Source organism: Acomys russatus, chromosome 20, assembly GCF_903995435.1.
Source record: "Acomys russatus chromosome 20, mAcoRus1.1, whole genome shotgun sequence".
In the NCBI taxonomy this organism is placed as follows: Eukaryota; Metazoa; Chordata; class Mammalia; order Rodentia; family Muridae; genus Acomys; species Acomys russatus.
Window position 1 is genome coordinate 66,517,225 of NC_067156.1, and position 25,709 is coordinate 66,542,933.

Below are 25,709 nucleotides of genomic sequence, written 5' to 3' on the forward strand. Positions count from 1 at the left end.
CAGCACACATATAAATAAGCAGCAATACTGTGCTATCCATCTCCCCTGTGGATGCTGACTGCCTCACAGCTGTCCTCACCTTCCATCCTTACAACTTGTATATTAAGTGCCAAATAATTCAATACCTACAGTTAGCTCAGCAAGTGGTAATGATCACTGGCTAATATGCCCAACCGTGCTCAAATATAAAATAAACTACAGTCATGTAATAAAGTCCCTTTTAAGAAATATGATAAAAGTTACAAGCTGTTAAAGTGAGTATTTAGTTCTTCTGTTCCCAAAAGTCATCAGCAAATGAGGCTTCAAGCTTTGTCAAACCTCCATAGTAACAACTACATGGAACACAATACACACATAAAGTAAAGGAATGTATAAACGCATACATGTGCGGGTAGACATGCATTTATCCTCCTCAGCAACAAGAAGCTAGAAATGCTGGGCACATCACAGTATCAATATTATCTGAAGTCAAGATTGATTTAGGTACCCCGTGATATTTTCCTGGCTCCTATCCTATGGGAGCAGGATTTATCAACAGTACATGTGTACAAAGCCAGGGAGCACGCCCTGACTGTGCCACACAGCCCCAGATGCTGCGTGAGGACATCTAAGAGTGTACACATTCCTCCGCCGTGCTTCATGCTCTCGAGCCTCTGTGTGAGTCTGCTCTACACTGAGTTATTCTCTGTAAACAAAGGCCCACTACCCTTAACGTCTACGAAAAAGGAAAATCTTTTTATTAACCGACTATTTACCTTACCCTGGTAAATGTTCCTTCAAAACTATGAATATCCAGTTGTGGCTTCTGAGCATAAACATAGGCACTGATGGAAAAAAGGTCCTGGAATGTAGAAAATAAAAATGAGCATCAACCTTAAGACTGAACAAACATGGTCAAGTAACTTTCAACACATGGAACTTCCAAACCACACACCACCTTTTGATACAGGGAAATAAAGAACAAGCTAGCAACAACCCTCATTTCCACACACACATGAACATTTACAAGACTGCGTTTCATTTAGTATATTAGACATCAAATGACTGAATAATGGCACAATAATGAGAGTGTCATTCGAAGCGTTTCATGATAATTTAAAAATCATTCTGAAGTTTTCAATAATGTAGGAAAGCCTCTGCTATTAGGTCAAGGGCAACATTTGTTCGCATTACTTAAAGGTCATTAAAATACATCCTTAATCATAACATGTGTTTCATTACAAATAAAATTGCCTCTTGTTCAATAAAACTAATTAAATGTAAATGGTATTGTTTACTGCTATATGGATCTTTTGAAATAAATCAGCAAGTCATGATTTATTGAAAATTGCTGGAGCCTCATGGTTGTTAATAAATTTGCTTGATCACAAAAGCCAGAAGCCTACTTCCCAAATGTCTACAGTTGTCTGGAAACTGTTCCTGCCAGCACGGAAGCAGCAAGCAGAAACCACAGCTGAGACTGCAGAGCAGCCAACTCGGTCACACAACTCCCCAGGACCCATCCTCTGACCACATATACCTACACTGCACCACACTGCCAGGAGCTGGGAGGACATTATTAGTGATGTGACAAAGTTAGCTCCAGATCAATCACTCACAGACACAGGGTTAAGACAAATGACAGCTATGGCATGGTAAGCTATGAACTGATGAAAAACTAAACTGCCTGTACGCAGTGAGGTCAGAGCTTTCTTTTCTAAGAAAAAGAATAACATGTCCAGCTTTATGACGGCTCAAGCATAGGAAATATTCTTCTTAATTTACAAGCAAATAAAAGTTAAAATGATTTCATTAATTATACAATTGTTTCATTCAAATAATTATTCATACTTTCTATCAAACCATATTAGACATAAAATTTGAAAGTAGCATTATATGAAATATGTACCTCTTTAGATACTGCATTATATGACATATACATCTTTAAAGACTTCTAAATATAAATTAGCATATATATTTTCCATTAATAAAAATGACAACATTCACCTAATACTGAATATAATAAAGCATGACTTCCTATGGTGATTTAAAAAAAAAAGTCACTCATAGTTAGAAAGAAAATAGTACACTATTTGTTTTTCCTAGCACATAATTCAATATGTAAACTACATATAATTAAAATATCCAATCTATTGATATACATGTACCTATGCTTACCACCACGATCAAGATATATAATACTACCCTCACCCACCTCCCGTCTCCATTTTCCTCTACTTCTACCTTCCTGCACCTCCATCCTTCACCTTCATCCTCCTTCCTCCCCCTCCATCTTCCATCCCCATCTCCTTCCTCCACCTCCATCTTCCATCCCCATCTCCTTCCTCCCCCTCCATCTTCCATCCCCATCTCCTTCCTCCCCCTCCATCTTCCATCCCCATCTCCTTCCTCCCCCTCCATCTTCCATCCCCATCTCCTTCCTCCCCCTCCATCTTCCATCCCCATCTCCTTCCTCCCCCTCCATCTTCCATCCCCATCTCCTTCCTCCCCCTCCATCTTCCATCCCCATCTCCTTCCTCCCCCTCCATCTTCCATCCCCATCTCCTTCCTCCACCTCCATCTTCCATCCCCATCTCCTTCCTCCATCCTCCTTCAACTCTACCCCCTTCACCTATGTGCAGCTCTACTTCTACATTTCTATAGCTCCACTCTCACCTCTACTTTTCTCCACTTACACCTCGGCAGGGTCTGTCAGAAATGAGGCCAATATAAGGAGACACCTGTTTCTCCAGAGCTGAATATCAGAGTGTTGAAACAACAGACAGCAAAGAAATGGGAATTTCCCTAGGAAGCTCAAGCTGGGAGAAGAAAAGAGTATCATTCAGCCAGCGGAGGTTTCACACAGTTGTAACACCTTGTCAAAGCACCTGGCAGGAGGGGCCACCTAGACCTCTATCTAACCCTTCCCTCTTACTTCAGAACCCACAGGTAGACTAGAGGGTTCCCTGGATAACCCTGTCCTCTTGCCAGTGTGTCCACACTGAACAAATCTCCCTTTTCTGCTTCCCACTTTTGACCTGGCTCTTTTAATTGCTTCATAAAGCAAAGGTGGCCAGAGCTGACTTGGAGCCAAAGTTGTGACCTCCTCTACTGTCCTCCACCCCTCCACCTCTACTGACCTTCACCGCCACCCTGAACCTCTGCAACTGCTCGTTTGCTCTTCCAAATTTGCTTGAGTTGAATCACAAGCAGCATATTTTTGCTCAGCTAAATTTTGATTTTCTTTTCTTAGCAAAACCAAATGTATCATGAAGTTATCACTTAGTGTGGCCATTCCAAAGCTGTCTACTGCCAGTGCACCCCATGGTTCTTGAAGGATGTTACAGGGTTTTAGGTTTCCTACAGGTGCACTAGTAAAGAAATAAAACAAGGGGGAATGTGTTATGATACATAATGATGGTGCAGTAGTGGGATAGCTCCATGGCCCATGACAAGGTGTAACCCCTTGAAGAATTATGCAGCACACAACAGATCTAGTATAAGAAAATTTATTGTGGGAAGGGGGAGAGGACCTGGAGAAGGGATAGAGACAGTGAGTGAGCCATGAGGACAGAGGGAGGGGGCAGAGAGAGAAAAAGTGGCACCCAGGACAGAGAGAGAGAGAGAGAGAGAGAGAGAGAGAGGGAGAGGGAACATGGGGACAGTGGGAAGCTGGAACACAGAGAGAAGGAAAGAGAAAGGATGGAATGGTGGGGGTCAATGTATCCTGCATACACTTGGGGGAGGCAGGCAACTGGTAGGATCCTGAAGGCAGGCCAGCTGGATCACCTGTAAGCTAATAGAATGTGTAACCAAGACAGAACAACACTAACCCCAACACAGGTTTTCAGGTACTTTCCTAGTGAAATTTATTCTTTTAATTTTTTATTTTTATTTTTACATGTCTTGTGTATGCCAGGATACATATACCACAGCACAAGTGAAGGAGTCAGAAAATTCTGGGAGGAGTCAATTCTCTCTTACAGGGGATTGACCTTAGGTCAGAAGGTTTGGTAGCAAACACACTTGCTAGCCTTCTCTCTTACCTAAATTTATTCATTTTAACAAACTGTAAAAGAGAATAGGATGACAGCTGTATGGCATTTAAGATAAAAGCACAAGCTTATTTTCCAACATAAAAAATAAAAGTAAAAATGGAAAACACTGGAGCAGAGGGCAAGCATGGAAATGGTCTGAGAAGAAAGGAAAGGACTACCCTGGTGGGACATGGGGGGTGGGACTGCCCTGGTGGGACATGGGGGGTGGGACTGCCTTGGTGGGACATGGGGGGTGGGACTGCCTTGGTGGGACATGGGGGGGCGGTCTGCCCTGGTGGGGCTGGGGGTGGGAAAGGGGCTGATCCACTTTCACTCTGAAGCACGCAGTTGGCTTAAGGCACAGCAGCATGCTGGGCTCTGTCATCTGTGGGTCCCTGTCCATTCAAGGAACAGTCCGAAATATTTTAGTAACTACAGCATTATAAATGCTAATGACCCTCCTGACTCCACCTACTGGCAGGCACTTGAAGTGATTAAAATGACAAATAAGAACTGTCAGGAAAGTAGCATTAGGACTCAACAAGAAATCAGTCAAGGCTCAGGAAAACATGCTGGTGTCCACCCAAACACAATCTAGCACACTTCTATACAGCGACTAATATTATGAGCCTGGAGTCTTATTTACAGCACGCACTGGGCCTAGGTCTAGGGAACAGGCATACCTGCCTGTGAACGAGGAGAACTGGAAACCATATAACCAACTGAGAGCAATGTTACATTTGTATAAAAATAAAAAATAAAAAGTTTGTTTAGGAAATAATACAAGTGCAAGTGGCTAACAGGGTTTAGTTGTTTAATTTTGATTTCTCACCCAGAAATTCACTCCAAATTAATGCTGACAGACTAACTGATTAGAACAGCTATGGTTATGGAGTTCCCCAATTAATGCTGCAGGTTCAGAGCCAAATTATCCTGAGTTACCTTTGACCCCGTTTAATAGTCATCCACTGGCCACCTACCACTGACTGTAAACATCTTGTGACCATTGTAAAAGTCATCTGTAAATGTACTAACAGACCACTAGCTCCCACTAGCCCAAAGGCTACAAAGTCATCAGACCTCTACTGGATCCCTGGAACCTACATGGTGGAAGGAGAAGACTACTGCCACAAACTGTCCTCTGACCTCCCCACGTATCTGTGGCACACACATGCCCATACAGACACAGACACACACAAGATAAATGTAAAAAAATTTTTAAAACTCATGAAACTTTTACCACAATGGAATACAGAATTTAGGTGGTCGGAATCCGTGCTCCCAGGGCATGGTCACCAGTTTCAGCTCCAGAAAATAAACTCTTATTACCTCTGAACTGAGAGCTGTGCTTTTTGTACGGACACAAGACAGATTAGAAGTATGGAAGATAGAAATTACTTCAAAATAATGTGAACTGTAACAGTGGAAATAGTCTAAACATAAAAGTAGGAGGAATATTCACTTTAAAAAACACTTTAAGATATAAGTAGGCCATATAACAAACGACATATAAAAACATATATGTGTGTGTGTGTGTGTGTGTGTATACACACACACAAATTTAAATATGTACATATAAATTTAAAATACACATTCTATCGGAGGCTGAGAGCCCTGGAAATTAACTGAGTGCAGGGCACGCAGGAAGCTGGGTAAGTACTTTAAGTACTCTAGCACTGATCCATAGCCCCAAGCCTCTGTTCACTTTTATTTTGAGACAGATCTCATATTAACTAGCCCTTGAATTCACTCTGTAGCAGAGGTGGAACCTGAATTTGCAATTCTATTGCCTTAGTCTCTAAGTGACTGAGATTACAGGCCTGGCTAAAATTTTAAGAAAATCTATGTAATGCATAATGTTACATGCATGATAATGCATGTCAATAATCCTAGCACTTGGGGGGGGCCTCAAGTGAAGATTATTACAAGTTTAAGGCCAGCTTAGGCCACACAGTAAAACTCTACCTCAAAAACAGACAACAAAAATTCAGAAGTATTTGTAAAATCTTACATTAAAAAGTGACCCAAAATATACTAACCTATATGTCCTTCTGGGAAAACAGCATACATGGCATACTCTCCTAAATATAAGTGTCTGTCAGGGAGAATATATGTGATGTTTTAATGGCTGAGGGTAAACTGTGAGGAATTTTCTTCCCTTTTATTACTCAGAGCATTTTCAATAAACATACTGTTATGAATGACAGGGGGAAAATGCCCCGGTCTATTTTTATGAAGAAATGGTTCCTAAGAAAGAAGGCTGAGAAACATCTGAGGCAGGGAAGAATAGAGACAAGGCCCTCTGAACAGAGAGGCTTCCTGGCCTGGGAAGCACAATCTCCTGCAGGTATACCCCTTTAGAACAAGCCAAGCCTCTGGAAACAAATGGATGCTTTCAATCTAGATATAATTAGCGGTAGTATGCATCGTATTTAGTCCACTTACTTCTCATCAAAAATTAATGAACTTCTCTAAGTGGTGTTGAATTGACTAATATGAGACCTGCTTTCTCAGGGAAAACAACTGAAAACTGGATTACATACAGGAAGCAGCCATATTCAGGCAAGGACACAATGACCCAAGGGAGGACAGACACACAGCTATGCGCCCTTTGTCGTGAAGCATTAATTCACAGGACAGGAGAAGATGCCAAGCAGGGAGGCAGGGCCTGATAGAGAGCCCAGAGCTCAGGAAAGCTGTGATGAGGGCACTTGTTGTTGCTGGGGAGGAGGCCGGAAGACAAAGAACTGTATAGGTCTCCAGAGGACTCCACTGCAGTCAGTTACCACAGTAACCCTAAGCACAAGAAACATCTGGCCAAGTACCATGTTAACCTCCAAAGGGCACCATCTTTAGAAGCTGCAGAGCTCAGAAGGATCAGGTTTTGAGGAAGGTACCTTCAAACAAGCAAGGAGTTTAGTAGAACCCAGAAGGAACATGTCCATGCAGTGGGATTAAACCATTGTTACAATACTAAGGAACCCATTCTAATGACATTTAAGAACAAGCCTCAACAAGACTAAGCTGATCTGCAAGTTTTTGAACCAAGAATGCAGATAAGAGGCCCTGAAGGAAATGAAAACTTCTCAGCACTGACCATAATTTTTATACTATCCAGTATTACAAATAAATAAATAAATAAATAACCCCACTAGACATGCAAAACAGCAAAGTGTGATCTGTGCCAAGGTCTAAATTTTTCAAATAGAGACATACCCAAAAATGACAGAGATGATGAAATTACTAGCACAGAATAAGCATCATGAACTGATCAAGATCCAATCAGCTCTATATCTAGTAAAGTAATTCAACTCATAATTAAATATTTCCCAGACAGGGAAACTCTAGGACCAGATAGTTTCAAAGTTGAATCTGTCTAACATACAAAAAGCAGTAGTACTTACCTGATCCCAACTATTTTTAAAATGCAGAAGGAAAAAGACTCCATAAAATATTTTATGAGGCAGCATATCCCCCATTTGGTATCAAATAAGACATTAAACATACCAGCACAAATCAATATCCTTTGATACATGCGTACATACACAGATACTCCCACCTGCCAGGCAAATACATAGAAGTCAAATGCTACAATATATGAAAAAGATATATAATAGGAGAAAATACGATTTATCCCATTTTGTAGGTGGCATGACAACAAAGCCAATATAAAGGCAGGCAATAATGTATAAATTATGCATTAATATGTTAATAAAGGAGAAAAACAGGATCATAAAAGGATACAGAAAAGCATCTGAAAAAATGGAATACCCAGTTGTTACCGTTAGGCATCAGGCTGTCCAAGTACTGAGAAATGAGCTACAAGTAAACTATAGGACCATTTCTGAAGGTTATATAGAAGCCAACATTCCTCAGGACTTTGTGAACCAGGCTCTCACCTGCAAAAGGAAGTCATTTCTCTTATCTCTGGCAAAAGGGACATATGGCGCCCATGCTGGCCTCTAGACTCCCTCATTATCACAAGTACCTGTTAGACATCTCAAAGTCCATATTAGCATCCCAGCCCTTCTCACCTCCTCTCCTGAGCTAAACGCCCTCCAGCTCATGGGCTTCTTTCCCCACAGCTATTCTTGCTTCTTATAACCTCACCTCGTCTCTCTTATTTGCACTTACTTCTTCATTCTCTCTTGCTATGTTCTGTTTGAGATCTCTTCTTATCCTGCCATCTCCACGATTCTGTTGCTCTCCTGCTCCCTAGCCCTGGCCATGTCCAGCCTCCTTCCTCTCGCTGCTTCTGACTCCTCCAGATGTCTATGGCTGTCCTCTCTTCCTAACTACAATAAAAAGTTGAACCATATCATAGGGCAGTCATGTCAGCAATTTCTTTACTGTGCCCCCTCACATACAGTTATTAAGTCTCTGAGCAAAACAGGCTAGGAAATTTTTCTACAACATGATCAAGAACATCCATGAATCATAATTGAGTACTCTCTATAGCCAGACAGAAAGCAGATGCATTTTCTGCCCCCAACTGCAGAGTGAAGAGGAAGTGTCTCATCACATGTTTTGTTTTGAATGGGGTCAGAGGAAGGACACACTTGTGGAGGTCAAAGGTCAAGATTTAGTGTTGTTCCTTAGCCCACCTTGTTTTTTGAGTGTCTCTAAGTTGAGCACAAGGGCTCCGCCTGCCTCTGCCTTCCTGGTATGTGGATTATAGGTGCCTGCCTGGCTTTTGACATGAGTACCAAGGATCAAACACAGATTTAACCATCACAGGCTGCTCTCTATATCCTTGTAGTAAGGCCCTACTGCTGAAGAGACCACAAATTTATGTCGTCAGACATGGAGGAATTGAGCTGATACCCACTTAGAAGCTTCACTCATACCGACATTCATGGTGCTGTAAGGTATTCTGCATGCTACTGGAGGAGAAAATTAAACATCAACACTACCCATATACAAACCTGTAACCTGTAACAGCACCTTGCCAGCCAGCTACACTGGTGGAAAAGCTGCATCAATGTTATGGGAGTAACAAACCATATTTTTATTGTTGGATTTAAGGCCTATTCCATAAGATAAAACCCATAACTGAGACTATCTAGGCCAGGGGGAAAGCGGCTGCTATTATTACTATGTTAGAGGACCATGAAATAAAGACTCCTAATGACACACTGCTATACCTATAGATAGGTGGCGTGCTTAACTCACAGCAGAAACGTTTCTTCTTGTAATAAATGGTAACTAACAGAGACCCACAGCTGGGTAATGTGCAGTCAGTCAGAGATTTGGAGCACTCAGTCTTAAATGAGATGCTTTCATCAAACTCTTCCTCTGAAGGTTCAGGAAACTGTGTAAAGAGGAGAGCAAGAGATGGTGGGTGACTCCAGGGAAAAAGTGGATTCCAGACACAACAGGACTGATGAATATATGAGCTTACAAAGACTAGATAGCATGTGCAAGGGTTGCACAGATTCAGAACAGATAAAATTTAGCACAGAGAAGTACAGGTGAACACAGAGTCCTACCCTTAGCCAAGAAGATTTGTAACTGATACCAATGAAAAGGGAAAAATCAGTTTTCTTCAATGCAGGCCTGGGCAGGCCTCATAACGCCCAGAAGCAGTTGGCTAACACAAAATATACTGCATTTTTGTTTTGTTTTGTTTGTATCTGTGGGCTTTTAGTTTTCTTTTTTCTTTTATTCATTTTTTGTTTACTTTTCATTTGGAGTTCTTGTTTTAGGAAAGAAAGAGAGGGGGACATGGACTGGGAGAATTTAGGAAGAGTTAAGAAAGAAGAAAAATGTAACCAAAACATATGGGAGAAATTTAATCAACACAGACTTCTGGGAATGGCAGATGCTATATAAAGTAAAATGTAATGTGCTAAGAAAAGGAAAACTAAAGGTAGGATGCACACTCCCATTCCTGTGGTCTATCCTCTGAGAGGATGCTGATCATACAAGCACCACACACTTTTTAATGACACACACCAACATGAAATGGCAAAGATGAAGACGATCAAATGACTAAGTAAGAAATACACATTTCTAGTACACAAATGATGACGCAGTCTAGTCTTGAAATACCAAAATTAAAACAACGAACTGTCCATGTTCTACCCAGTCAAGATCTTATCATCTGTATTTTATGGTAAATTTTCCAAAAGGTAATTTCTACTGGTCAGAAGTTTCTGATGACTTAATATGTAAATATAAAATTGTTAAGATTCTATTACCCCATAATTCTAAGAATCTGTTTAAAAGAAGATGTTATTTCCATGCCTTCTCTCACAGTTTATATTTTACAACTAAGTTAATAGTGTAGGCTTCTCCTCTTTGCCATCACAACAGAACAGAAAAGGCTGGCTGGTAAGCTGCAAAGCGTGACTCCAGCTCAGGATCAGAAACTACAAAGCGCAGGATCATCTTTCTGGCAGCAGAGGCAAAAAAGTGTTTTCCAGTTTTGAAGTGCTGGCGTAAAAAGCAAGGAGAAGGAGGACTTCCAGTGACTACAGAATAACACATCGTATAGGAAGGAATAGGGAGCCCGGTTAGAAAATATATAAGGAATGAACCCTAACAGAGAAACCGCCTTAGATAGAAGGAGCACTAAAACACACAAAAAGCAACATTTGCCTGTCTCGACCATTTAACCTCCAGAGTCCAACACATGGAGGAGGAAGCACCTGCTGCCTCAGGGGCCATTAGTTGTACAAGGAAGCAGTTAGTCCTCCCTGCAGAAGCCCTCCTCATGACTATTTCAATCCATCTTCTGCCACAGAAGGACAGAAAACCATGTAAGAAAAAGCTTCTCATATTCAGACTGAGGCTGCATGTAAACAAAACAAAAATACAAACACCGTTATAACTCTAGTTATTTTTTTTTTTAAGGTAAGAAGGGAGGAGGCCGGGAGGGACGGAGGGAGGGAGGGGAGAGGGAGGGGAGAGGGAGGGGAGAGGGAAGGGAGAGGGAAGGGAGAGGGAGGGGAGAGGGAGGGGAGAGGAAGGGAGGGAAGACCAGGTATACCAGCAGAAGAGATTCTTGACATCCGTAAAAGCTGCTTTAGAAATCACCGAATCCACAAAAAATTGTGTCTTGTTCTCTCTGATCTCTCCCTGCAGCTCTCCTAGGTGGTAGTGGGGAACCAACTCAGGAACGGCTAAGCTGTGGTCTGAGACTCTCTCCCCTTCCCTCAGCATGAGAAACATAGCAACACTCAATTCCTTCAGATCAAAGCCTCCTGTCCTCAGAAGGAAAGACTGCAGGCCAAAGACTTAGGTAGAGGGCCAGGCTAGTCAGGGTCTCAATTCTATTCTCCCAGAATACCTTACCTTGCCTGTTACCAAGTGGGCAGCCAGTTCCCAGCAACAGACTCACCTGTCTGTCACAACTTGACACATTACTTAACTGAGAAATTTTAAAACAGATGAAAGTATAAACAGCCTCAGTGTCAGACCAGTAGGAACATTCAAAACTATCTAAAATAGGCTTTGCACCAGAAAACCACACATCAAAGGCTTAATGTGTTTGAATTAGTCAGCTGATATCAACAGAAACTTCCTTACCACCTCGATACTACTACTAACAACAAAGAGTGCAGTGCCCCGGTGGTGCTCACCCCTAGGGCTGGCAGCCTTTGTGTGCAGCTCACCGCCACCTTCAGCTTCCAGTCGGTCTCACCATCTAGCTGGTCCGTGCGGATAAAACATGAACCTTGGAGGTAGAGGAGAAAACGTCACCATCTGGAACTGTGTTGAAGGTTTCTCCTGAGTTATGAGTACTTTCAAAGTCGATTTCAGCACAGTGGGACCCAGAAAATGATTCATCTAAACAGTACCAAGAACAAACAGCTTTAAAAGCCTTTATTTCAGATGTTGTCATTTGGCTCAGAGACCAAATCTGTAAAAAAAAAAAAAAAAAAAGTCACTGATCTATTTTTTTAATCGCATATGCTGTTCGGTGCCCTTGTTTTGGTGGTGGTGGTAATATCTCTGTGTGTTTGCATGGTGCCATGGCTCAAACCCAGGGCTTTGAGCATGGCAGGCTGAGCTTCAACTGCAGCCCATGCCAGTTACGCTTTAATATCAACTACTACTTTATTTTAGAAAGCTATCTAGATCATTCTACCTTTAATCTATGTTTTGATAATGACAAGATAATAAGATACATAGAGTCTGATATTACCTTACTAATAAAATGTTAATTGACCACCATAAAATGTTCAGTAATACAACACAGCTAAAATGCTAATATCCAGGTAAATGCTATTGCATAATAACAAACTCATCAAATTTTAGAAGGGAAAAAAGTATGAATCACAGCAATCTAATTACCCTCAGACCATACCCATCATCTCTCATCTCAGAATTGGTCCTAGAGAGAAACACAAATGCACTGAATGATACACACACAACTATGCATCAGAGCAGCATTCATCATCACAGGAGGTTGGTACAGGGATTGGAGAACTGGCTGAACAAAACAGCAGAGGCAAGAACTTAAAAAATACAAGAGCAAAGACTCAACAGTCATGAAAAGATCCCTAGGACACATTGTCAAATGGAGAAATCATGATACAAACACACAGAGGGAGGAGGGGGAGGGGAGGGGAAGGAAGAGGAAGAGGAAGATTGACTTGTCTGAGGTGTGGTGGCATACCTGCAATGTAAGTACTTGGGAGGCAGAAGCAAGAGGAGCTGGAATTCACGGGCGTCCTCAGCTACAGAGAGAGTTTGAGGACAGTCTTGGTGTGTGTGTGTACGTGTGTGTACGTACGTACACGTGTGCGCAGAGGGGGAGGATTAAAACATTATGTTTAAGAATAAAAGAAGGCTGGGCTGGAGAAATGGCTCAGAGGTTAGGAGCCCCGACTGCTCTTCCCGAGGTCCTGAGTTCAAATCTCAGCAACCACATGGTGGCTCACAACCATCTATAATGTGATCTGATGCCCTTTTCTAGCATGCAGGTTTACATGCAGGCAGAGCACTGTATACATAATAATAAATAAATACATCTTTTAAAAAAAAGAATAAAAGAAGGCAATGCATTTGCAATCAGCGTTTTGAAAGTGTGGTATCCTGGCAGTAGTAACTGCTTGCGTGAAGCTGGAGGGGAGTAAATAGAGGAGAGAAAAAAGGAAGTGAATATATATGTTCATATCTGTGTGGTTATTAACTACAAGTATGCATATGTCAACCTTCTCTGCCTATTCCTGTTTGCATATATTTTTATATGTATGCAATGCCATCCTGTGCATCCACAGATACCTTTATGTATTCATACAGGCATTTCTGTGCTGTGTACAAACATACTTGTATGTAAATCTATACATACGCATTGTTACACACATGTACAAACACAGATGCAAGAAATACACCTATATAAGGAAGAAAGGAACAGAGAAAAGAATAGAATAGAAACTAGAGCCTTCCTGATATCTTACAATGCTCATTTGGAAATCTTACATGCTTTACATACTTTCATGAACAAACCACAACAAGCTTGTAATAAAGCAATTTTTAATAAAAGAAAAAACATAAGACATGAAAAACAACAAATTCAGCTTGGAGATGGAGCCTATTAACAATGAAGTTGCCAAGTATGTGCAAGGCCTTTCATTCAATCCCCAACACACAAAAAGCAGAATAAAATGAAAATAACTGTCAAATTTATAGTTTATCACAGAGAATTCTTTCAAGTCACTTTTAGACTGAATTTATAAAATAAAATAGTTAGAAAGCCTTGCCATACTCTATGAATTAACTATTAAATGTCAAACACCTGTAGCAGCTGCACAGTCCCTAGGAGTCCTTCTATCCACCTCATCCCCATCAGTGGTCCCTCCACCTCCCAGGTGCCTGTTCTCAGCATGTTCTCAAAGTCACTATTAATGTTCAGGCTCCTTCTACTCGCTCCCTTACAAACTCACTTGCTAGAAGGCCTGGGTCTACATTCTACTGAACCCATTTACTGAACCATTCTGAGCCCATCTTACACTGCAAACATGCCAGTCTTTTGTCCAGAGGCACCAAGGATAGCTTCTGCTCTGAGCTGAGCCGTTTAGTCAGTGCCCAGTGCGCAGCCATGGAGAACACAGACAGTGAGGCATACAGCTGGCCTTGAGCTAACTCTCTAAGAAAGGGTGGCGTGTACTTCCCTTACAGTGTCCCAAGACAAGAAGCTGGAGTATGGAGGGGAGGGGGACGAGCTGCTGAGCTGTAGGTTTCAGCACAATGCCATCACTGTTGCTATACAGTCTCAAAGCAGCCTACATTTGCGTGTTCCCTGGGCCACCTAGACTGGTCCTGTGGCAGGCTGCTTATCCTAGCCCTCTGGAGTGTGCCCTGCCCCTTCCTGTGGTTCCTAAGGTCCTACTAGCACGGCACATAGTTTCTCACCCCAAGATGAGCCCGATCCAGGAGTCTCAATCCTCCCCCTCCCCTGTGAATCTTTCTCTCTCAATCTTTCTCCTCCTCCTCCTCCTTCTCTCTCTCTCTCTCTCTTTCTTTCTGTCTCTTTGAATCTTTCTCTCTCTCTCTCTCCCTCTCTCTCAATGTCTCTCTGAATCTTTCTCTCTCAATCTTTTTCTCTCAATATCTCCTCTCCTTCCCTCCCTCCCCTACCTCTCTCTCTCTCTCCTCTCTCTGTCTCTCTTCTCTCTCCCCTCTTTCCACTCTCTCCTCTCCCCCGACCCCCAGGAGTTTCTGGCTGGACCGCTGTCACCTTTAAAATGGCTGGCTACCAAGCTCTCTAGGATTTCCAACAATGCTCCTATTAGGTATGAGTCTTGCCAGGCTCTTCTCTCAAGTTCCAAGTCTTCATGTAAAGGTACAGAGATCTTGTCCTCATATCTGTCTCTTCCCCTTAGTAGATGCTCTGTGTCACTTCTCTGGACCTAGAGAACACTTGCCCTTCGAGTAAGCCTGGAGTGTACCAAGTGCGCTGGTGTGGATAGCAATGGCCCCTGCAGGTTCAGAGGTTTGGATGCTCAGGCATTAGAGAGTGGTGCTACTTGACAGGGGTAAGGAGTCAGAGCCTTGTTAAAGTAGGTGTGGCCATGTTTGAGGAAGTGTGTCACTGGGGTGGGCTTTCAGATTTCAAATGCCCAGACCAGGCCCAGTGCCTCTCGTTCTCTTCCTGCTGCCTAGGGATCTGGATGCAGAACCCTCAAGCCACGTCTCCAGCACCATGTCTGCCTGCGTGCTGCCAGGCTTCACTGCGTGATGACAATGAACTGGAAGCTAGCCCCATATAAATGCTTTCCTTTATAAGACTCATTATGGTGTCTCCTCACAGCAACAGGACACTGACTAAGACACTTGGGACAATAGTACTGTCACAGGTTTCCTTCGCCCTGCTGAAACTCTCACTGGGGTGATAGAATTGTGAGTCTGGAGTATACATCCTGAGTATGTCCTGGAGATGGCAGCAAAAGTTATCTCAGAGTTCCATCCTAAGCCTGGTTCAACAGGGCATCTAGTTTCTCTGGGAAAAGAGGAAAACAGTTTCTCCTAATTTGGGCCTTTCCCTTAACCTGGGAGCTACAGGTACCTGGGGAATTGCTTAACATTCTAGCTACAGGGGCCTACAATAGATCTGGAGTAGGAAAAAAAAAAGAAGGTCATGACTCAGTTGCCTTTGACTCAAGTCTATTTCTTTTGTTGTTGCTTTGTTTTTCAAGACAGGGTTTCTCTGTGCAGCCTTGGCAGTCCTGGACTCACTTTGTAGAAGAGGCTGGCCTCGAACTCACAGTGATTCGCCTGCTTCTGTCTCCCGAGTGCTGGGATTACAGGCATGTGCCACTGTGCCCAGCTGACTCAGTCTATTCTTAATGGGGGAAAAAGTCTGAAAAATATTGAGACAATTACTCTCACATGACTGAACACTTAAGATTGCTATAGGGATTCTCTTTAGTGAAAATTAGAACCCCTATATTGGTTTTCAACCAGGGACAATGGACACATGGCAGCTCTTGAAGACACATGGTTCCCACAAGAGTGAATGGTCATCACATAAAGACGTAGATATTTTCAGCTACAATGCAGAAAAGTGACCCTGTTTTAGTTACAGTTCTCATTGCTGTGAAGCAATGCCTGCTACAACCACAAAGAGAAAGATGCATGTGGACTCGTATTTCACTCATGGCCATGCTGACTTATGTCCATGTCCTAAGTACAGCAGGTCATTTTGGCAGCAAGAGAGTGTGGCAGAGAGCAACGGGTCACATAACCAAGGCCAAGCAGCAATAGAGAAGTACAAATACTAGAGGCGTTTCTGATGTGTCCCTTGTTGGTGGTCTGTGAGTCATCACTGTCACTCAGAGTGGGTTTTCCCACTCAGTCACCCTAGTTAGAAATGGCCTCACAGGTGCACTCAGTGGTATCCTTGCCAGTCTCCGAGGTGACCGAAGTCCTGTCAAGTTGTAAGAAAGAGTTAACCATAAAAGACCCGATCAACAAAACTTACAGATTCCAAAAACGTAGCATAATGCAGAAGAACCAATCAGAGCCAAATGCTGGCCTGACAATGTACTAACTGTTGTAGCATGAAAGCTTATAAATTACATTATGAAGCCTCAATTTTGTTCTTTTTCATCTACCCAATGAGAAAAATAAGGCTTCCTTTGAAACCATGTTGTAAAACTTAAAGGAAAAATTTCCTGAAGTCTGCCAAGGATGTAGGCTAGACGAGCTCATTAACTGATTGTTGGTCAGAAAAGATAAAAGCAGGTTAGACTATATTTTCACATAGCTAAGTCCAATAACCCTTTCTACACAACCCTCTGAAATTATGAGGGATCATGAAAAGCCACACCTGTAATTACTTTGGTTTTCCTTTGATTGCCAGAGACAAGAAATGTCTGTACCAAGCCAGGGAATATTCCCTTGCTCCTACTTTGTATGAGAACCATTTTGTTGTTCAGCTAAAGCATTTTCAGGTAACTACAGCAGCCAGCAATTTACTGCCTAAAATGTGTCCCAACTCTATGAGCATTGTGTCATTGTGAAAAGGACTCTGGGAGTCTGAGAGCTGAGTCAACTCTGAAGCATGGTTATAGATCAAGAGGTGTGAGAAAATTTTCCAACTATTTACTTTGTCAGCTGATGTTACATTAAGGACTTTCTCCAGAGTATACGTGCTGTGAAAGATAAGCGTAACTAAGAGCACACAAACATTGAGCACTGTCAAAGGCAAACACTCTCCATATGCTAATTAGAAAAACTAAAGCCCAGTTTAAGAGAAAAAATGTGGATCAGGTAACTCTAAAGTTAGATGTCTACTCAAGGTTGTTTTTGTTTTGTTTTCTCTCTCTCTTAAATATGAGTGTATATTCTGATGAAAAAGTAAACGAAACATTAATGGACTAGATTCTAGTTTCTGCAAATAAGAACAGATGAGATGCTCCGAAATATCTTCAATTTCTGACACAAAAATGAAACCAACACACAAATACTATAAACACAACAGACAATACAATCTAAGTCATTTAAAGATAAAAGGTATGTGTCATGTTAACTAAGTATAGATTATGAAGACGGACAATCGCTGACTTCAAATGCTGATGTGATAGAGGAAAGGGCAACAACAAAATCTGAAGTGCAGCAGGGTCGCTTATCTCACCAATAGCAATCCAGTCATTTCTGTGAACAGAGAACACTAGCTACAACTGATATTAGTTAAAGCTCAGTAAGAATAAATTATTAAACTGGTCTGCTTATATCCTATTACAGACTTCTTATTTTGTATAACTGACAAGAGTTGACAGGAAAGGACAGATTTAATGACCTCAAATTAAGATCAACTAATGTATATGTCACATTAAGAGCCACATCAAAGGGATGATAAAGTGAGGGGATCCTGTGAGGTAGCTCAGGCTGTCACAGCATAACAAGTCATCCTGTAGCACCAGCAGGCAACCTGCAACAGCTCGCATGTGCAATAGCTCTGAGAGATGAGCCACAGTGTATGTCTAGAAAAGAAAAATAGACATCGACTGTGGATTTATAATATCAGCTCTTTGGCCATTAAACTTGATTTTTTAATCATTTATATGACTTACTGACTGCATGAAAATTTTAAACTGATGACAAGATAGACTTCTCTATAGAGATAATGTGGAGAAGAACAGTGTCACCTACACTCATCCCACTAACAAGTGACAGTTGAGAAACTGTACTGTGCTCCAATATTATCACTTAGATACAAGTGAAAAAGATATTGGCATTTTAAAGAGATTGATGAAAATTAGTTCTAAAGCATTCATTTCTGCTAATAACACTAAAAGAACTATGTGCACTCAGGAGATATTTGATCTGAATTAGGAAACCGATGGAGCAATTGATTAATTGGAATTTAACTCATCAGTCACCAGATCCATCAACAGCTCCATTTACATTCTAAACAATCCAGGGTCAATAGAATACTCTTATTAATACTTAAGTCAATATAATGCCATGAATTGACTTATTACACCATATTGACAAGCACTCAGATGCTATCGTCCAGCTCTAAGCTATAGTGCTATACTTAGGACTCCTACACTGACAGAGTTTAGAATTTTATCCTAAGAAATAATAAGCTATGAAGATTTTTACACTAAAATTGAAAAATCAACAAAATGTTAGTACATAACACACAAAAAATTGAATGTTTATTTTCTGAAAATAACAAGACAATCACGAAACGCTAATTACTTAAGATCACACAAAAGACAAGTACTTTTTCTGACCTTCAGGTAAAATGTGCCTCTGTGTCCCAGGGAGAAGAGTCACAAGAGTAGGAAACACAACTGCACAAGTGAGATCTAATCCAGAGGAAGGAGAGATGGGCAACAATGTCACAGCTGGACAGAGCCTGTGATTACACAGAAACCCAGGGGTGAGCCATCTCAACATGAAGAAGCAGCAATCAAGAGTCTGGGTACGGGAAAACAGAGAGAAGGAATAGCTGTGCTTGTCAATGAAGACCTTGAACTGGAAGCTGATCACCTGAAGATGACACGGCACCGTGAGCTTAGGAGAAGAGAAGCTGGAGGCACACACTACTGTTACATATAAGACATGACTGTTACTTCAACCAAGTTTTACAGTTAATGGAAGAGAGTAAAAAAAATCTCCCACAAGTTTCAGAAACTGAGAATCCAGATAGAAGGAAATATTATGACAAAAATTCCAACAAATATGAAAGTTATTTGGTCCACTTTGTAAAAGAAAGACACAGTAAAAAGCAATCTTCTTATCTGCATATGAGTGACGAGTAATATTTTAACAATTTAAATTTCACAAACAGAAGACTATAATAAAACCATAATAGGTTAAGTCAGACTAAAACTACACAGAGGTGCTAAATCAAACAACCTAGTGCTCACAGAGAATCATGTATATAAATAATGCAAATTTAGTAACCATGCTTACACATCCTAATGTGTACATTAGGATTCTCAAGTGGACTCATGACCAGCGCAATACTGAGTATCACCTGTCCATAGAGAGTGACCTTCCCAAGAGTGTGGGTGGGACACAGGGCAAGCTAGAGAGACAGTCATCAGTTGGGCTGCTTCCTATCTGAGGCTAACACAAAATATCTCCTGTCCTAATACTCTGGTGTTCCACCATTCTCTGCTGACTCCCGAGGCCATGCAGTGGTGCAGTGAGACGGTGAGGAAATCAGTGAATTTCTAAAACTCTTAGGAACTGCCTAACTCTAAGAACAGTGTTCTCAGTCTACAGCCATCAGAGTCCTCCTCTGAAAGCTCAGCATCTGCACCACCTCCCAGCTTCACAGCACTGTCTGCTGTACACAATTACTCCCAACAAAATGTATGTAATCTTTTCCTTTGAAAGTTCATTATCCAAAACAGTTTTTGTATTTGGGATATTGTTTTTGTCATCGTCTTGCGTGTTTGCTGAGACAGCATCTTGTTCTGCAGTGCAGTAACCTAGAACTCAGAGCACAGCCTCAGCTGGCCTCAAATTCACTGCAATATCCCTGCTTCAGTCTCCTACATGATGAGAAGAATGATGTGAGCCACCAGACTAAGCTCGAATGCTATTATTATCTGACATATATTTCTACCACAGTCATCTGTAATGTGTAAAAGCACCTCTCAAATGCAAATATTCTGTTTGCTGTTCTAGCTACTTTTCTACTGCCATGACAAAACATCACGGCTGAAGCACCTCATAAATTACTGAATTAGATGCCTGCTTACAGTTTCAGAGGGTGAGTCCATGCCTATCATGGCAGGGAACATGGTAGCGAACAGGGAAGCAGAGTGCTGGAGAAGGAGCTAAGAGATGACATGTTGAGATATCATCCAAGAGGCAGAGAGGCAGAGAGGCAGAGAGGCAGAGAGAGAGGGGCTAACAGAAGTGCCATGGGCTTTCTGTTGTTTTTTGTTTGTTGAGGCAGGATTTCTTTGTGTGGTCCTGGCTGTCTTGCAATTAGTTCTGTAGACCAGGCTGGACTCAAACTCACAAAGATCTGCCTGCCTCTGCCTCCTGAGTGCTGAGATTAAAGGTGTGCATGGGCTTTTTAAATTCAAAGGCCCACCCCAGTGGCATACCTCCTTCTGCAAAGGCAACACCTCCTCATCCCTCCCAAAGAGTTCTACCAACTGCAGAATAAGCATCAAACCTATGCACCTGTGGGGACCGTTGTAACTCCAACCACCAGTTACCTGCTACACTGTGTGTGCCCAGACAGAGTGCAGAGCAGGAAATGTCAATAGGAATGATGAAACAAATAACCTTTTGAAAATTTGCTTCTCTACATTGACAATGAAAACACTAGTTGCCAGTGACAGTTGTAAATATTACCTTTTTAATAATTATGCTATATAGAAATGGATTAAAGATTCCAACAAGCAGCATAAAATAACCAAATTCTATTTCATTATATTCTCTAAGTTATCAGCCATGGTTCTTCCACCAGGCCCAAAGAATAACCATGGGCAATAATTACTAAAGGGCATCATCCCCAACCCTGCAAAAACACAGAGCACGTAAGTAGGTGCATCTGCAACAGAGCCCTGAGAAATGACTCATGTGGGAGGCCCTGGGGACAGCCTTCTTGTTCTCTCCTATGGCACTTCAGTTGATAGTGATGTGTGGAAGTGTGGCCTTGCAGGTGGACATATGTCACCAGTGTAAGCTCTTCTACCCAAATCCTCCTTTCCCTGTGCTTCTTGCTTCTGTTCAAGTTGTGAGCCCCTAGCTTCTGCTACAGCCACCATGCCCTCTGTTTGCTGCCTTTCCTCCAACAATGACAGACCATTAGCCCTCGAGACCATAAATCCAAATAAACTCTTCCTTCTAAAAAGTTGCCTTGGTCACAGTACTTAACACGGCAATAGAAAAGTAACTAATATATCCCTACAAGAAAAATAGGAGACTAACTAATCACACGGCCCCACAGATGGGGACCCAGGTGGCAATGGGGTGAGAAGAGGACACATCAAAATGCCTATAGCAAGAAAGCAATGGGTCTAGAGAATGCAAAGAAACCGATGTGGGTAGCCATGACGAAGCTCCTCTCAGTGGGTGGGTTCCAAGGTAAAGAAGAGACTGGGTCTCAGGAAAAGGGAGGCACAGATGGAACTGCCAGTATGAGGGCTTCGGTGATGTTGAGGGTGGAGTCTCTGGCAGGGAGCAAATGGGCAGGCAGTGAAGATAAGGGCCATAGAAAAGCATCTGACAATGCTGCCTTTGAGATAAGACCTAGGCTGACAGGCAGAGAGTGTGTCCCAGCAGCTATGTGTCTCAGCTGAGGTGGAGAACCTGAAGAACCTGAGGGCTAAGCAAGATGACAGCAGGACAAGGAGCATGGAGGGACAGCGACAGTCACGACACAGAGGTAGACGCCTGCTGTGACTCTGGCCGAAAATAGCTGTAAACTCTACCACTTCGCTTTCAACTGAGAACATGACAGTTAAACAGGAGACCAACGCTGCGCACTGACCAGAGCTAACAGACACAGCACCGGAGCGGAGCAGACGCCTGAGGTGTGGGTGGGACATGGAGGACACTCAAAGATACACATGTGCTAGAGCATGACCCAGCCTTGGGCAAGTCAGAATGAGATCACAGTAGAAGCACCTAGAAAATCAGGGCAGACGCAAATCTGGGAAATTCACAAATGGAAATTAAACAACAAATTAATCACAAAACAATGAATCAATGATGAGATGACAAGTGATTAGAGGATACTGTAAGAGATATTGAAATAAAACTCAGCAGAGACAACCCATAAAAGTGCAGGTGAAATTTGATGGTTATAAACACCCATATTAAAACAGAAGATTCCAAAATCAACAATCTAACACTCTACCTTAAGAAGCTGCAGGCTTCCTTAACTAAAAACAGAGAAAAGACACCAGAGGTGGTAGCATGCTCCTTTAATCCCACTACTTCGGAGGCAGAGGCAGGTAGATCTCTGTGAGTTCAAGGCCAGCCTGGTCTACAAAGTGAGTCTAGGACAGACAGCACTCTGCTGTTACACAGAGAAACCCTATCTCAAAAAAATAACATGGGGGAGGGTCGAGCTAGATGCCAATAATAAATGAAATAAATAACAACCAGACAAACTGAGAAAATCATTAAAACCCAAAGTTAGTTCTTTCAACAGATCAATAACACTGACAACCTTTTAAGCAAAGTAACAAAGAAAAAAGAGGACTCAAATTATTAAAACCCAAGAACAAAGGAAGGGACAGCACTACTATTGTTACAGAAATTGTTTTGAAAAAACCATGAGGGAAAAACTATAGCACACCCACAAGTAAGAAAACCTAATGTAGCAAATTGTAAAAAAGGACACAAACTATAAATCTTATTCAGGAAGAAAAAGACAATGTGAGTAGGCCCTTAGCAAAATTAAAAATCAAAACAAAAACCTTCAAAGGCCAGACCTAATTCACTTCATGGAAGAATTGTACCAAACATTCAAAGAATTAAAACACAGGACAGGACAAAATAATCCCTAATGGACACTAAGGCCAGCACTACTCTAGTATCCAAATAAAGATATCATGAAAAATTGCAAAGGCAGTCCATAACTCTAAATATCCTTTATCACTAAAGAGGAAAAAATCCTATGAAAACACTAGATGTAAACCTCGCAAGCCCAGGGGGCTCCATTCTCATGAATGCCTGCAGCTAAGAGCTCAGCCTCTCTAGGGGACAGAGGCCTCCTGGGCTGGGCAGTCTACACTGTAAAACCCTGCCACTCCAAAGGGCCAAGATAGGACAAAAGCCCGCTGCTGGACTGCTGCGACAGGAGGCTACATGATGCATTTATTAGACAGAAAAGCTTGGGAAATGAGTTCATTATTCCAATACTGTCAAAACAGAAATATAACCTTCTAAACAGAAAACCTCTTGGTAAACATCAGGACCACTGCTTCTAGTAGTGACTGGAATCAGACATCAGTTAAGGGACCTCTAGGCAGTCTTTACAACAGCTGAAAAACATAAAGCCTCATACTCAGTAACACAAAATAAATATGGCTCCTAGGTCCTTTAATCACCATGGGTAAATTGTCTCCCGACGGCAACGCATCTGACAAGGTAAGCAGCCACAGCACTCCATGGTCTGCAGAGTCTCTTTTTTTTTTTTTTTTAAAGATTTATTTACTATTATGTATACAGTGTTTTGTCCGCAGGCTAGAAGAAGGCATCAAATTACATTATAGATGGTTCTGAGCCACTATGTGGTTGCTGGGAATTGAACTCAGGACCTTCGGAAAAGCAGGCGGTGCTCTTAACCACTGAGCCATCTCTCCAGCCCATGCAGAGTCTCTTTTAGCATGACTTTTCAAAGTGCACTGCCTTGGGCTGGAGAGATTGCTCAAGAGCTAAGAGCACAAACTTGCTCTTGGAGAGGCTCTACATTCCAGTCCTAGCACCCACACTGGATGGCTCACAACTGCCTTTACTTCCAGCCTCACATGCACAATACTCAGAGACAGATACACACATGTAAAATAAAGTCTGATTTTTGAAGTATGCTGCTTCCTCATAGAGAAAGTAAGTTATTAACTCTGAATCCAACCCAGTCCTTCTAAGGGTATTCACACTTACAAATATTATGTATGCCAAGGCTAGTTACATGAATCGTACGTGGAGAGCAGAAATGAGCTATGGGCATTCCTTGATATGCTATCCTCAGCCCAGAGATAAGAAAAATGTGCCCACCCAGCCAGGTCAGTCATTAGCAACTGGCCCCGGAAACATTGACTGTGACCTTCTGACTTTTCTCCTTAGTTATACAAGGCTTTCAGTTCAGAGTTCAGGTTATCTAAATATGGTTCCTTCCATGAAGCTCCTGGCAACTCACCTCAGCCAAAAATGTCCGTGCCCATACATGGACTTCTCTCCACTCTGAAAGTGTACCTACAAAGGGGATGACTACTCTAGGGCTATCCACGTGCTCCTACTAACACAGAACATGAGCTGGCGGGCATGGCATGTACCCATAACTACAGATAAAAAGAGAAATTTTTGTCTCTTCCTTTTGCAGGAAACCTGCAACTAAATGGCGCTCTCTTTTGTATCCAACATAACAATTCTGTGTACAAAGCATGCAAAATATAACTCGTTGCTAAAATAAAACTGAAAATATAAAATAGCAATCAAATTTTGAGTAATACTGTTTCTGAAATAATTAGGTTCTCAAAACTAGTATGAATGAAAATCCATTCAGACAATTTTCCAGGCAATTATTAAACACTAAAGTCATCTTTTAAAATACCAACAGTTAAATGTCATTTGGAAATGAATTTAAAATATTTTAAAATTATAGGCACAAAACGTGCTTTTACCTTTTAAAACAAAAACAAACAAACAAACAAAAATTAAACTAAGCATGGTGGTATATGCCTTTAATCCTAGCACTTGGAAGGCAGAGGCAAGCTGACTTCTCTGAGTTCAAATGCACCTGAGCTCCATGTCAGACACAGTTAAAGAGATACCCTGTCAAAAACAAGCACTCGGGAGGCAGAGGCAGGCGGATCGCTGTGAGTTCGAGGCCAGCCTTGTCTACAAAGTGAGTCCCGGACAGTCAAGGCTACACAGAGAAACCTTGTCTCAAAAAACCATAAACAAACAAACAAACAAAACAAATAAACCAAAAACAAAACTAAAAAAATTCTGCAGAAATGTAAAAGAAAACATTAAAAATTACCTGCTTTCTCTGAAGTTCTAAGAAATACCATATCTGACGGAATTCTTTGGTTCTGGGGAAAAAAAGTAACACACTATTAAAGATATGCATTAACCTAATGCCATTACATAGTAGAAATAGTTAATAAAGACAAAATATTTAAAATAAAAATATACTGGAAAAGCTATTATTTCTAATTTTCATATGAAAAAATAAACATTTTAATTCTCAGGTGTTTTTTAAACAACAGCAAGTCATATATGTGGCATTCAGACCTTTCTTGTCTGGAAAAGGTTAAATATTATTATTTCCACAGAATCTTAACCATACATATAACACAGCAATATTGACTTCTATTCATTTACAGAATGTCTTGGAAAGTAGACAGTGGTTGTCCCACAGCCCACACCAAGGAGCTTACCATCAGTAAAATAAGAAACCTGGGTAAACAGACAAATGAGAATAAGCAAATACAAAAATTGCCCACAAGCTGAAGAGCTATTTACTCTCTGATGAAACTAAATAGCACATAACTATGAGTTGGAAATGCTAAGGAAAAATATCAACCT

General features: G+C 41.6%; 1 protein-coding gene across 9 annotated transcripts in view; it reads right to left on the minus strand.

Moving 5' to 3' along the window:
• The window catches only part of Atp9b (ATPase phospholipid transporting 9B (putative)), a 189,090-nt gene that overhangs the window by 112,650 nt on the left and 50,731 nt on the right, over positions 1-25,709 (minus strand). For all 9 annotated transcript variants that reach the window (XM_051163762.1, XM_051163761.1, XM_051163759.1 and 6 more), the window contains 3 exons: positions 25,162-25,213; positions 11,600-11,694; positions 761-841 (listed from right to left, as the gene is read on the minus strand). In XM_051163762.1, the coding sequence (XP_051019719.1) occupies positions 761-841; positions 11,600-11,694; positions 25,162-25,213 (228 nt within the window). The remainder of the gene's footprint in view (positions 1-760; positions 842-11,599; positions 11,695-25,161; positions 25,214-25,709) is intronic.